This window comes from Oncorhynchus mykiss, chromosome 30 (assembly GCF_013265735.2).
Source record: "Oncorhynchus mykiss isolate Arlee chromosome 30, USDA_OmykA_1.1, whole genome shotgun sequence".
Classification (NCBI taxonomy): domain Eukaryota; kingdom Metazoa; phylum Chordata; class Actinopteri; order Salmoniformes; family Salmonidae; genus Oncorhynchus; species Oncorhynchus mykiss.
Genome location: NC_050570.1, coordinates 26,384,312 through 26,396,930, shown reverse-complemented (window position 1 = coordinate 26,396,930; position 12,619 = coordinate 26,384,312). Strand labels below are relative to the sequence as shown.

The 12,619-nt window shown below is 44.9% G+C and overlaps 1 protein-coding gene across 6 annotated transcripts in view; it reads left to right on the top strand.

Moving 5' to 3' along the window:
• LOC110521628 (SUN domain-containing ossification factor) overlaps positions 1 to 12,619 on the top strand; it is a 68,742-nt gene that overhangs the window by 48,136 nt on the left and 7,987 nt on the right. For 5 of the 6 annotated variants that reach the window (XM_036969392.1, XM_036969395.1, XM_036969391.1 and 2 more), the window contains 9 exons: positions 982 to 1,002; positions 2,203 to 2,258; positions 6,015 to 6,106; positions 6,205 to 6,270; positions 6,971 to 7,051; positions 10,458 to 10,548; positions 10,622 to 11,866; positions 11,995 to 12,082; positions 12,467 to 12,571. In XM_036969392.1, coding sequence (XP_036825287.1) covers positions 982 to 1,002; positions 2,203 to 2,258; positions 6,015 to 6,106; positions 6,205 to 6,270; positions 6,971 to 7,051; positions 10,458 to 10,548; positions 10,622 to 11,866; positions 11,995 to 12,082; positions 12,467 to 12,571 — 1,845 coding nt within the window. The remainder of the gene's footprint in view (positions 1 to 981; positions 1,003 to 2,202; positions 2,259 to 6,014; positions 6,107 to 6,204; positions 6,271 to 6,970; positions 7,052 to 10,457; positions 10,549 to 10,621; positions 11,867 to 11,994; positions 12,083 to 12,466; positions 12,572 to 12,619) is intronic. The other variant, XM_036969394.1, reaches the window with a different exon arrangement.

Genomic DNA, 12,619 nt, shown 5'->3' with positions numbered 1-12,619 from the left:
ACATGTAACCCTAAACCTAATCCTTACCTTAACATGTAACCCGAAACCTAACCACTAACCCCTTACGCTAACTGTAATTCTAACCTGAATTGTAACCCTACCCTTAAACCAAAGCCCTAAGCTTAAACAGCCTTTGTCCTCATGGGGATGTGGGAATTTCTTGTTTTACTATCCTTGTGGGGACTTGGGGGATTTTAGTTCCCCACAAGGATAGAAGAACCAACCAACACACACCATTTGTATTCTATGTTCTATGCCCAGGGGGATTCCTCATGTCATCAACATGCTTCTGTGTGTGATGTATATTCTGAGGATGTGTTTCAGCTTCCTTTTCGACTTTTATGTGTAATAAATTTAGTAGAAATAGTATGGAAGTATTTACTGTATTCTAGTCATTCAACTCTACCCCCCCCCCCCCCCCCCCCCCCCCCCCCCCCCCTCACGATCTTCTCTTATCTAACGCATTAAGTGTTATTGCATTTTCATAGTTTTTCTGTAAAGTTTAAAATAACTATTTTTCGTGCGGGTGCATTTTTTTGTAATGTTTGGTTAATTGTATGTTTGTTTGTTTTTTTAAATATGCCACTGTTTTGTGATTTCACATAGTACTGTGTGACAAGGTCTTAGGGTTATCGATGTCTTAATTTCAATAGGAACTGAAGCTGTTATCAACCTGATGTCTGTCTAGGTTGTCTGTCTACCTCTTCCCTACTCCTCTAAAGTTACTGCTATGGATACTTATAATACCTTATTCCCTTGTAATGCTATGTGCACCTTGTATTGCTTTGTATACCTTACCTTACCTTGCCCTTGCCTTGTAGTCTCTTGTAGAGCAAGCGTTTAGTCTGTGAATACTGTGTTGTCCAAAAAATAAAATGCTGAAGAAAAATGGCCAGATGCTTGACTTGCTAATGGCATGAATCAGCCTTTTTACCGATTTTTCTCTCACTTTTTTTCTCTCTCCTCTTCCTCTTGCATCAGATGTTCATCAAGTACATAAAGGTTGGCATTCTTCTCTTTTAGAGGTTGTAATGCACTATGATGCGTTATAGTGTACCATGACAATGGGGAGCTTTGGTGGCAGTGTACAGATGGTGTAATGCATGACCAAGACACATTTTAAAACTAACAATAGAGCTTGGCAAATTCCACATCACCTTTAGATTTGATTTAGCTTAGACGTATTGGATGACTTGAATGATTTAGCTTAGTATTGGATGACTAGATTTACACTAAACAAAAATATAAACGCAACATGTAAAGTGTTGGTATCATGAGCTGAAATCAAAGGTCCCAGAAATGTTCCAGACGCATAAAAAGCGTATTTCTCTCAAATTCTCTGCACATATTTGTTTACATCCCTATTGGTAAGCATTTCTCCTTTGCAAAGATAATCCATCCACCTGACAGGTGTGGCATGTCAAGAAACTGATTAAATAGCATGATCATTACACAGGTACACCTTGTGCCGGTGACAATAAAAGGCCACTCTAAAATGTGCAGTTTTTGTCACACAACACAGATGTCTCAAGTTGAGGGAGTGTGCAATCGGCATGCTGACTGCAGGAATGTCCACCAGAGCTGTTGCCGGATAATTGAAAGTTAATTTCTCTACCATAAGCCTCCTCCAACGCAGTTTTAGAGAATTTGGCAGTACGTACAACCGGTCACACAACTGCAGACCACGTGTATGTCATGTGGGTGAGCGGTTTGCTGACGTCAACATTGTTAACCCCACCGCCACCATGGGGCACTGTGTTATGACATACTGTAAGCTACAGACAACGAACACAATTGCGTTTTTTCTATGGTCATTTGAATGCATAGAAATACCTTGACGAGATCCTGAGGCCCATTGTTTTTGTAAGGTATCTTTGACCAACGGATTCGTATCAGTATTCCCAGTCATGTCAAATCCAATTGAAATAAATTCAGTCAATTGAATTTATTTAAATTGACTGATTTCCTCATGAACTGTACTCTTTGAAATTGTTGCATGTTGCGTCTATATTTTGGTTTACTATAGCTCAGACATACTGGATGACTAGAATGATTTAGCTCAGACATACTGGATGACTAGAATGATTTATCTTAGATGTACTGGATGACTAGAACGTAAGTGGGGATGGTTTGGGTGGTTTAATTACCCCGGTGTGAGTGTGTTCGATGTGGTTTAACCCTTTCATCACCCCTCGACTGCAGGTGGAGCTCATCTCCCACTTCGGATCAGAACACTTCTGCCCCCTCAGCCTCATCAGGTAAGAGATACAGTTAAAGTCGGAAGTTCACATACACCTTAGCCAAATACAATTAAACTCTGTTTTTCACAATTCCGGACATTTAATCTGAGTCAAGATTCCCTGTCTTCGGTCAGTTAGGATCACCACTTTATTTTAAGAATGTGAAATGTCAGAATAATATTATATAATTATTCATTTCAGATTTTATTTCTTTCATCACATTCCCAGTGGGTCAGAAATTTACATGCACACAATTAGTGTGTGGTAGTATTGCCTTTAAATTGGTTCAAAAGTTTTGGGTAGCCTTCCACAAGCTTCCCACAATAAGTTGGGTGAATTTTGGCCCATTCCTCCTGACAGAGCTGGTGTATCTGAGTCAGATTTGTAGGCCTCCTTGCTCACTCGCACGCGCTTTTTCAGTTCTGCCCACAAATTTTCTGTAGGATTGAGGTCAGGGATTTGGGATGGCCACTCCAATACCTTGACTTTGTTGTCACTTTTTTGCCACAACTTTGGAAGTATGCTTCGTGTCATTGTCCATTTGGAAGACCCGTTTGTGACCAAGCTTTAACTTCCTGACTGATGTCTTGAAATGTTGCTTCAATATATCCACATACTTTTCCATCCTCATGATGTTATCTATTTTGTGAAGTGCACCAGTCCATTCTGTAGCATAGCACCCCCACAACATGAAAATGCTGTCAACCCTGTGCTTCACGGTTGGGATGGTGTTCTTCGGCTTGCAAGCCTCCCCCTTTTTCCTCCAAACATAACGATGGTCATTATGGCCAAACAGTTCTATTTTTGTTTCATCAGACCAGATGACATTCCTCCAAAAAGTACGATCTTGTCCCATGTGCAGTTATAAACCATAGTCTGGCTTTTTTATGGCGGTTTTGGAGCAGTGGCTTCTTCCTTACTGAGCGGCCTTTCAGGTTATGTCGATATAGGACTCATTTTACTGTGGATATAGATATGTTTGTACCTGTTTCCTCCAGCATCTTCACAAGGTCCTTTGCTGTTGTTCTGGGATTGATTTGCACTTTTTGCACAAAAGTACGTTCATCTCTAGGCTCCTTCCTGAGCGGTATGACGGCTGCGTGGTCCCATGGTGTTTATACATGCGTACTATTGTTTGTACAGATGAACTTGGTACCTTCAGGCGTTTGGAAATTGCTCCCAAGGATGAACCAGACTTGTGGAGGTCTACAATTTCTTTTCTGAAGTCTTTGCTGATTACTTTTGATTTTCCCATGATGTCAAGCAAAGAGGCACTGAGATTGAAGGTAGGCCTTGAAATACATCCACAGGTAGACCTCCAATTGACTCAATTAGCCTATCAGAAGCTTCTAAAGCCATGACATAATTTTCTGGAATTTTCCAAGCTGTTTAAAAGGCACAGTCAACTTAGTGTATGTAATCTTCTGACCCACTGGAATTGTGATACAGTGAATTATATGTGAAATAATATGTCTGTAAACAGTTGTTGGAAAAATTACTTGTCATGCACAAAGTAGATGTCCTAACCGACTTGCCAAAACTATAGTTTGTTAACAAGAAATTTGTGGAGTGGCTGAAAACAAGCAAGTTTTCATGACTCCGACCTAAGTGTATGTAAACCTCCGACTTCAACTGTATAGAGAGAGAGACCAGGAGATAGTCTGTCATTACATTTTTTAACAGCTAGACTTGAATAGAAGAGAAATAACTAATGTTTTCCTCCGGGTGTGTTGTTTAGCAAAAAGGCTATGTAACACAGGAGGTTGGTGGCTCCTTAATTGGGGAGGACGGGCTCGTGGTAATGGCTGGTGCAGAAAAGGTGGAATGGTGTAAAATACATCAGCAGCCTCCCCCTCAGCAGCCTCCTGTGCTATATAATGAACACAGCAGGGAAAATGTAAATAGTCTGGGTCAATGTAAATAGTCCGGGTGGCCTTTTGATTAATTGTTCAGCAGTCTTATAGCTTGGGGTTAGAAACTGTTAAGGAGCCTTTTGGACCTAGACTTGGCGCTCCGGTACCGCTTGCCGTGCGGTAGCAGAGAGAACAGTCTGACTAGGGTGGCTGGAGTCTTTGACCATTTTTTGGGGCCTTTCTCTGACATGCCTTGTATATAGGTCCTGGATGGCAGGAAGCTTGGCCCCAGTGATGTATTGGGCCATACGCACTACCCTCTGTATTACCTTAGTCAGATGCCGAGCAGTTGTGGTGATGCAACTTGTCAGCATGCTCTCAATAGTGCAGCTGTAGAACTATTGGGGATCTGGAGACCCATGCCAAATATTTTCCATCTTCTGAGGGGCAAAAGGTGTTGTCGTGCCCTCTTCACGACTGTCTTTGTGTGTTTGAACCATGATAGTTTGTTGGTGATGTGGACACCAAGAAACTCTCGACACGCTCCACTACAGCCCCGTCGATGTTAATGGGGGCCTGTTCGGCCCTCCTTTTCCTGTAGTCCACGATCATCTCCTTTGTCTTGCTGCCTTCAATAGTGTTAGCTCCTAGTGGCCCCTAGTGTGCAGTGAAATCAATCAGTTATTTCAGAGAACACGGTGAGTAGATATACTGCGAGCTGAGCAGCTTTCTAGTAATGGTCTCTGTGCTCTATAGGATTTCCAGGAAATATGTGTCTCTCTGCCTCTTTTTCGATCCCGCTCTGTCGTTTTGTCTCTGACTTGGCAGCATGCTCTTGTCCATGTCTATCTGTAAGTTAAGGTGCCCAGTGTAGGAGGTTAGATGGCTGTATTACAGTAAGTCTTCCATACTCTGTTCTATATGGAGACATTCCTTCCTTAAAGCTGTGTAGGGGAGCTGGAGCTCAGCCAGAACCCAACAGAGACCCTCCTCAGATCACCCTCTCTCCTCCTTCTCTACCAGAACCCAACAGAGACCCTCCTCAGATCACCCTCTCCCCTCTCTCTCTACCAGAACCCAACAGAGACCCTCCTCAGATCACCCTCTCCCCTCTCTCTCTACCAGAACCCAACAGAGACCCTGAGCTCTCAACCCACAGCCTCCCTCCCTCTTACAGAGAATATGAGGTGTGCAGGTCACTGTAAACAATGGCAGAGGAGAAGGCCGGATGTTAAAGACCCTGCAGTTGCAGTACAACAACCTTGTATAATAGTACAATCATTTCAACTCTGTACAGTAGCCCTTTGTCCTCTGCTGAGTTGGATGTACTAAGTTCCTCCTTACCCTCCTATCACCCACACTCCCTGCCATTCCCTACAGGGGCTGAGGCCAGGTTAGTGGACAGGTAAGGAGTAATCATTAACAAAACATTTGGGTGAGTTTAACAGGGGGTTGACTGTCAGGGGGCTGTAAAAAACACTACTACTACAGATTTACCTCCTCCTCCCACTCACTACCTTCCCCCTATGTTCGCCCTGCGTCCTGCTCTCAAGGAGTGGAGACCAGGACAGGAGCTGTTAAAAGAAAACACGTTTATTTATTGTATTTTTTTTAATTATTTTTTTTTACTTGGCCAACGTTCACATCCACATAAATGCTGCTACTCTCTGTAGATAAACAAAATAACTAAATGTTAAGGTTTACATTATCTCAGTCGATAAGGTTAGTGGGGTGAGATGTATAGATTAATGTACAAAAACAACACTATAGGGAACAGCATGTCATCTCAACATGTCAACTCGCATGTCCATGTTCGTCTAATCATAATTCCTCTCTTTTCAGCTGTATATGATACATTTAACCGTGTGTGTGTGTGTGTGTGTGTGTGTGTGTCTCATATAACCATGTGTGTGTTTTATAGGGTGTTTGGTACCAGTATGGTGGAGGAATACGAAGAGATCGCAGATTCCCAGTACCCCTCAGAGAGGCTGGAATACCTTGATGAGGATTATGGTAAGAAGGTACACCGTGCGTGTGATACTTGGTCATGTTGTTATTATAAAATATCATGTTTTCTCCACCTTGAAATAATCTGGTTATTTTATCTACAGACTACCCACCTGGCTACCTCCACTCTGAGGACAAGGGTTCTAAAAATCTGCTGGGCTCTGCCACAAGTATGTACACACACACACACCGCATCGCGTTGTTCTGAGCGTAGTTTCACACGGCACAGGACAGCGTAAACATGGCTAACTTGATATCGAACTGGCTCAGCATCAGTTCTCTACTGTATCTAATCACATCAGAGAATTGATCTCCAGACCTGGGTCTAAAACAGACTCTGTATTTCTTGGAGAATGGAGAGACAAGAAGCTGCTTTCCTGGAAAACATCAAGTCCTGAATGTTTCTTCAGTTTCTGTATTCCCACATGACGGCACATTGGCAAACAGAGCTGTGGCTGGGATACGGGTTAGGACTACTGATTTGTACATAACTCCATTACACACACTGGAGCCCCTGTGTCTCCCTGGCAGGGCACTGAGGCTGCAATCTGATTGGCTAAGAGAGACCCCCCCCCCCCCCAATAGTCCTACACACAACTGGTTCAGTATTTAGAAAATAGACTGACCCATTTCTACACAACCCCCCCACACCAGTGTTTGAAAACAAGCAGAGGCTGACATGGTCCTCTAGCCAGCCAGGCAGAGATGGGTTGGTTGGGTGAGGGTATGTGGAGTCGGTTAGGGGATTGCATGCTGTGGTAGGTGAATACCAAGAACTGTGGTTTTACAGATTCCTGTGGGGCCTTCAACTACTTTACTACCAGTGAAGAAGGTTATTCATGATTCCGTGTGTGTGTGTTCTACGTACAGATGCCATTCTCAACATGGTCAACAACATAGCAGCCAACGTTCTGGGAGGCAAGCCTGAGGATGGAGGAGCACAGCTGGAACGTATGGATCCTCCTCGTTCCTCTCTTCTGTTCGCTCCTCCCCTTCTCTCTCTTCTCTCATTTCCTTCACCCCCTTCTATTCATTGCTAAGAATGTGTGTTGTGTTTGAGGTAGAGGTCGACCGATTAATCGGAATGGCCGATTATTTGGGGCCATTTTCATAACAATTGGTAATCTGCATTTTTTTGACACCGATTGTGGCCGATTACGTTGCACTCCACGAGGAGACTGCGTGGCAGGCTGACTACCTGTTATGCGAGTGCAGCAAGGAGCCAAGGTAAGGTGCTAGCTAGCATTAAACATATCTTATAAAAAACAATCAATCTTAACATAATCACTAGTTAACTACACACGGTTGATGATATTACTAGTTTATCTAGCTTTTCCTACGTTGCATATAATCGATGCCTGTTAATTTCTCATCGAATCACAGCCTATTTCATAAACGGGTGTTGATTTAACAAGCGTATTTGCGAAACAAGCACTGTCGTTGCACTAATGTGTACCTAACCGTTAAACATCAATGCCTTTCTTTAAAATCAAAAAGATTATATGTTTTTAAACCTGCATATTTAGTTAATATTGCCTGCTAACATGACTAGGGAAATTGTCACTTCTCTTGCGTTCCATGCAAGCAGTCAGGGTATATGCAGCAGTTTGGGCCACCTGGCTCGTTGCGAACTGTGTGAAGACCATTTAAGACCGTAATTAATTTGCCAGAATTGTACATAATTATGACATAACATTGAAGGTTGTGCAATGTAACAGCAATATTTAGACTTAGGGATGCCACCCGTTAGATAAAATACAGAACGTTTTGTTTTCGAAATGCTACTTTCCGGATTTGACCATATTAATGACCTAAGGTCCTCATATGTGTGTTATAATTAAGGCTATGATTTGATAGAGCAGTCTGACTGAGAGGTGGTAAGCAGCAGCAGGCTCGGAAGCATTCATTCAAACAGCACTTTTGTGCGTTTGCCAGCAGCTCTTCGCTGTGCTTCAAGCATTGAGGTGTTTATGACTTCAAGCCTATCAACTCCTGAGATTAGGCAGGTGTAACCGATGTGAAATGGCTAGCTAGTTAGCGGGGTGCGCGCTAATAGCGTTTCAATCGGTGACATCACTCGCTCTGAGGCCTTGAAGTAGTTGTTCCCCGGGAGCGATGGGTAACGATGCTTCGAGGGTGGCTGTTGACGATGTGTTCCTGGTTTGAGCCCAGGTAGGGGCATGGAGAGGGACGGAAGCTATACTGTTACACTGGCAATACTAAAGTGCCTATAAGAACATCCAATAGTCAAAGGTATATGAAATACAAATGGTATAGAGAGAAATAGTCCTATAATTCCTATAATAACTACAACCTAAAACTTCTTACCTGGGAATATTGAAGACTCATGTTAAAAGGAACCACCAGCTTTCATATGTTCTCATGTTCTGAACAAGGAATTTAAAAGTTAGCTTTCTTACATGGCACATATTGCACTTTTACATTCTTCTCTAACACTTTGTTTTTGCATTATTTAAACCAAATTGAACATGTGCCGTTATTTATTTGAGACTAAATTGATTTTATTTATGTTTTAAGTTAAAATAAAAATGTTAATTCAGTATTGTTGTAATTGTCATTATTACAAATAAATAAATACATTTTTAAAAATCGGCTGATTAATCAGTATTGGCTTTTTTTATCCTCCAATAATCGGTATCGGCGTTGAAAAATCATAATCGGTCGACCTCTTCTTTGAGGAAATGCTATGTGTTAATTTAATGAACTTACTGCGTTAACCGGCCTCGCAGCGAGAGGCATGAGGTTTGCATATGTATGGAGGAAGGTTTATCTTGTGCTAACTAAAGCACTGAGCTGTCCAGGGGAATGTCCCAGTGTGAACATTAGAGGTATTCTGTACACAATAAAGATCTTAATTAAACCATGCATGATTTGTTGAGGCTCAGCACTTAGCCTGCCCCTCTTTCCCTCACAGAATAGAAGCTCTGGAATTCAACTATGTTTAAGAAGAACCGATCTAGACTTCACTCACTCACTCACTCACACACACACACAACAAGCCCTGTTATCCTACCCAGCTTTGTTCTCGTTTAGTAACCACACAGCCAGCGGCAACGTTCAAACAGAACCAACTGGCTTGTCCACACTGTTAATGACGCGCGGAGCAGTTTATATCCGTGTCAAGTCATTTAAAATATGCATATCTCCTCCTTTACAGCATTGCTGCGTTTAGGTATTTGTTTCATTTGAACTTTTCCATTTTATGATGATGATCGGGACCTGTTAGTGGTAGTTTTGTGATAAGTGCCATGTGATTTTAGGGATTTTTTTCTAAATGTCATAGATCCCAATTTAGTTTAAACATCACACCCCTACCACACACACACACACACACACACACACATACCACAGTCGGCAATTAACAGAATGTTCCAAATGACATCACACCTCGGAGCAAACACAAACAGTAGATCCAGTTTTGGTTCTGCTTTCTTCCCAGCAAGTCTTGCTACTCTCGTCCTTCTTTCTCTTGCCCAACCCCCTTTTCCCTATTATATAAGTTTGTGCCCTCTCCTTCCCCCTTCCATCTCTCCTTCCCTTCCTGCTGGACAGTTCAGTCTAAGCCCAACTTCACCCATCTTGTTTAGATTAGGCGGTTCTGAAACTGTCATATGGTTCCGGTTTGGTGTGTCTGCGTCTTTGCGTTATCTGCCTGCCTGCCTGCCTGCCTGAGGCTCCAGATGTTGATTTGACTGGTGCCAGGATGTTTTCAGAGGAACAATGGAGCAGTGTTTTATAAGGCAGCAGCTGGGGAGCTGTTTCTATTAGGACTGGGGGGGTCTATGACGCAGAACCAAATACCTCTGGTCCCCATCTTACCCTCAGATACTGCTGGAGTCTAAATACTATTCTAACACGGGTTTACCCCCTGGTCCCAATGGCACACACTCACACATCCTCACAAACCGTTACACAGCCTTCACTATGGGCTGCATTCAGGGCAGCTGAAGTGACCAACTATGGGCTGTTTGTTAAACCCTTTTTCAACCCACAGGGTCACTGAGGTATGAGAGCAGTCCTAACTGGACCAGCCTGGCTGTTTCTGTTTTTGCCAAATCTCTTGTGGTCGTTACCCCAAACATAGATGTTTGGTGGTTTGTCTCTGTTCCCCATTTTAACCCACTGAACTGGGCAACAACATAGAGTTGGCTAGAGCAGCACCAGACTGGCATCAGACTATAGCTGGTCTGGGGTTAGAGAACTGAACCTTGTCATGACCAGTGATAGTTATCCTATGAAAGGAAGTTAATGTATTAGTTGACATACATGTTCTATGTAATTGTGGTAGTTGATGACTGTATCTAAAGACTGCTGTGTGTCTGTGTATCTCTTCCAGCCAACGCATCATCAGAAGCCCAGAACCAAACCGAGGGGAATAACGAGGTGCTGCTCACACCAACCCCTACCATCACCACACCTCCTCCAGCGTGAGTCACTCACTCACTCACTCACTCTCACTCACCTTGCACTACGAGTCTCTAACTTCCTCCTCTCTCTCAGAGTGGAGCCAGACCACCCCGCTCCTCAGGAGGACCCCGATGTCGCCCTCTCCTCCCCGGACTCCCCCGTACCCTCCCCGGAGGATGGACAGATCGTGACTCTGGTGGTGGAGGAAGAGGAGCCCCCACAGTCCACTGTGACTCTTATGGAGGAAGAGGGGGATGATGATGAGGAGAGAGAGGAACAGTGGAGGAGGGAGAGCCAGCTGTACTGTCCTCTCTCCTCCGTGTCTTCCCTCTCTTCTGTCTCGTGTGTTGCCACACTGCCGGAGCTGCTACGGCGCTGGTGTGACGCTTGCCTCGCCAGAGAGAGACAGCAAGACACGTACACGCACACCCCCATAGACACTCCCTTACCCACACACACCACCATACAGGACCCTGTCCCCGCCGCCACACACACCCAGGAAGCCCCAACACACACAGAGCCGGTCCCTGATCCTGAGATGGCCCCCCGGGCCCAAAACAAGGTTTTATCTCCTACAGATTCACACAATCACACAGACACACACCCCGTAGACCACATCATTGTTCTGGAGCCTAGCCGGACCTCTACCCTGCCCCCCCACAGCTTCTCTCACACCCCCCTCTCCAAACCCACCCCTACCCAGGACGAAGCTCCCCGGCCCCTCAGCCAAGATGACCCCGTCCCCCCTCCAGCCCTGCAGGGGGTCCCTGTCCCAGAGGCCCAGGAGGCCAGCACCCCCAACCCTTCCCCCAGTCCCACTACCCCCCTCCACCCTCCAACTTCTGAGACAGCTTATCTGGACCTCCCTCCACTCTCCCTGAAGGAGCAGCCAGTCCAGCCTCTCCCCACTGCCTCCAGACCTGCAGACATCCCCCCTCCCACCGAACTCCCTGTGCCCCTCCAGCCCGACACACACGCAGAGCCACACACACCCAGGGCTGGGGTAGAAAGTGGAGACCTCAAGGGCCAAGGGGAGCAGGGTGGCGACTCCTCTCCCCAGCCAGCAGAGCACCCACTTAGGGAAGAGTCCACGGAGGACCTGCTACTTAGCGTCCCGGTTATTGCTAACGGACATTTACACCGGACAGCTACGGACTTCTACGCTGAGCTGCAGAGCACAGGGGAGTACATTGGAGGGAATGGAGGCATGAACGGAGGACTGAACGTGCACGGGTCCAGTCAGAAGGAGAGTGTGTTCATGAGGTTGAACAACAGGATCAAAGCATTGGAGATGAACATGTCCCTCAGCAGCAGATATCTGGAGGAACTCAGCCAGAGGTGAGTTTTTTTTGTGTGTGTGTGAGTGTTTGTGTCTTTTTAAACCTTATAGCCACGTCGTAGGTTCCTCCATATGACTTGTCCTGTTCAGGCTCTGATTAGCTTGTTGTGTGTGCGGTGTGTTCTAGGTATCGTAAGCAGATGGAGGAGATGCAGAGGGCCTTCAACAAGACCATCATCAAGCTACAGAACACCTCCCGCATCGCTGGAGAACAGGTCCATTACAAACGGTTGCTTCTTGGTTTGGGTTGCAGGGCGGTTGTTGTGGGATGGTTGTGATTTGTTTAGTTCAGTGATGGTTAACATGTGGTTTATCGTAGGTCAGTGTATCCCAACTCCGGTCCTCCAGTACCCCCAACAGCACACGTTGTTGTAGCCCCGGGCAAAAACACCAGAATTGACTTGTCAAGGACTTGATGATTAGCTGAGAAGTAGAATCAGGTGTGCTTGTCACGACAAAAACATGTGCTGTTGAGGGTACTGGAGGACAGTCGTTGAGAAACATTGGTATAGGTTGTATGGTTGGGGTTGTCTTTTGTGGAGTAGGTTGGTTGTCTCAGGGTTTTATTAACGTTTCATCTTGGTTGTGTGATCCCTCAGGACCAGAAACAGACCGAGTCAATTCAGATGTTACAGGGCCAGCTGGAGAACGTCACCAAGCTGATGATCAACCTCACCATGACTGTCTCACAGTTACAGAAAGAGGTACACAGTAATACTACCTACATTTATTGAGTGTCAGATAAAAATGTT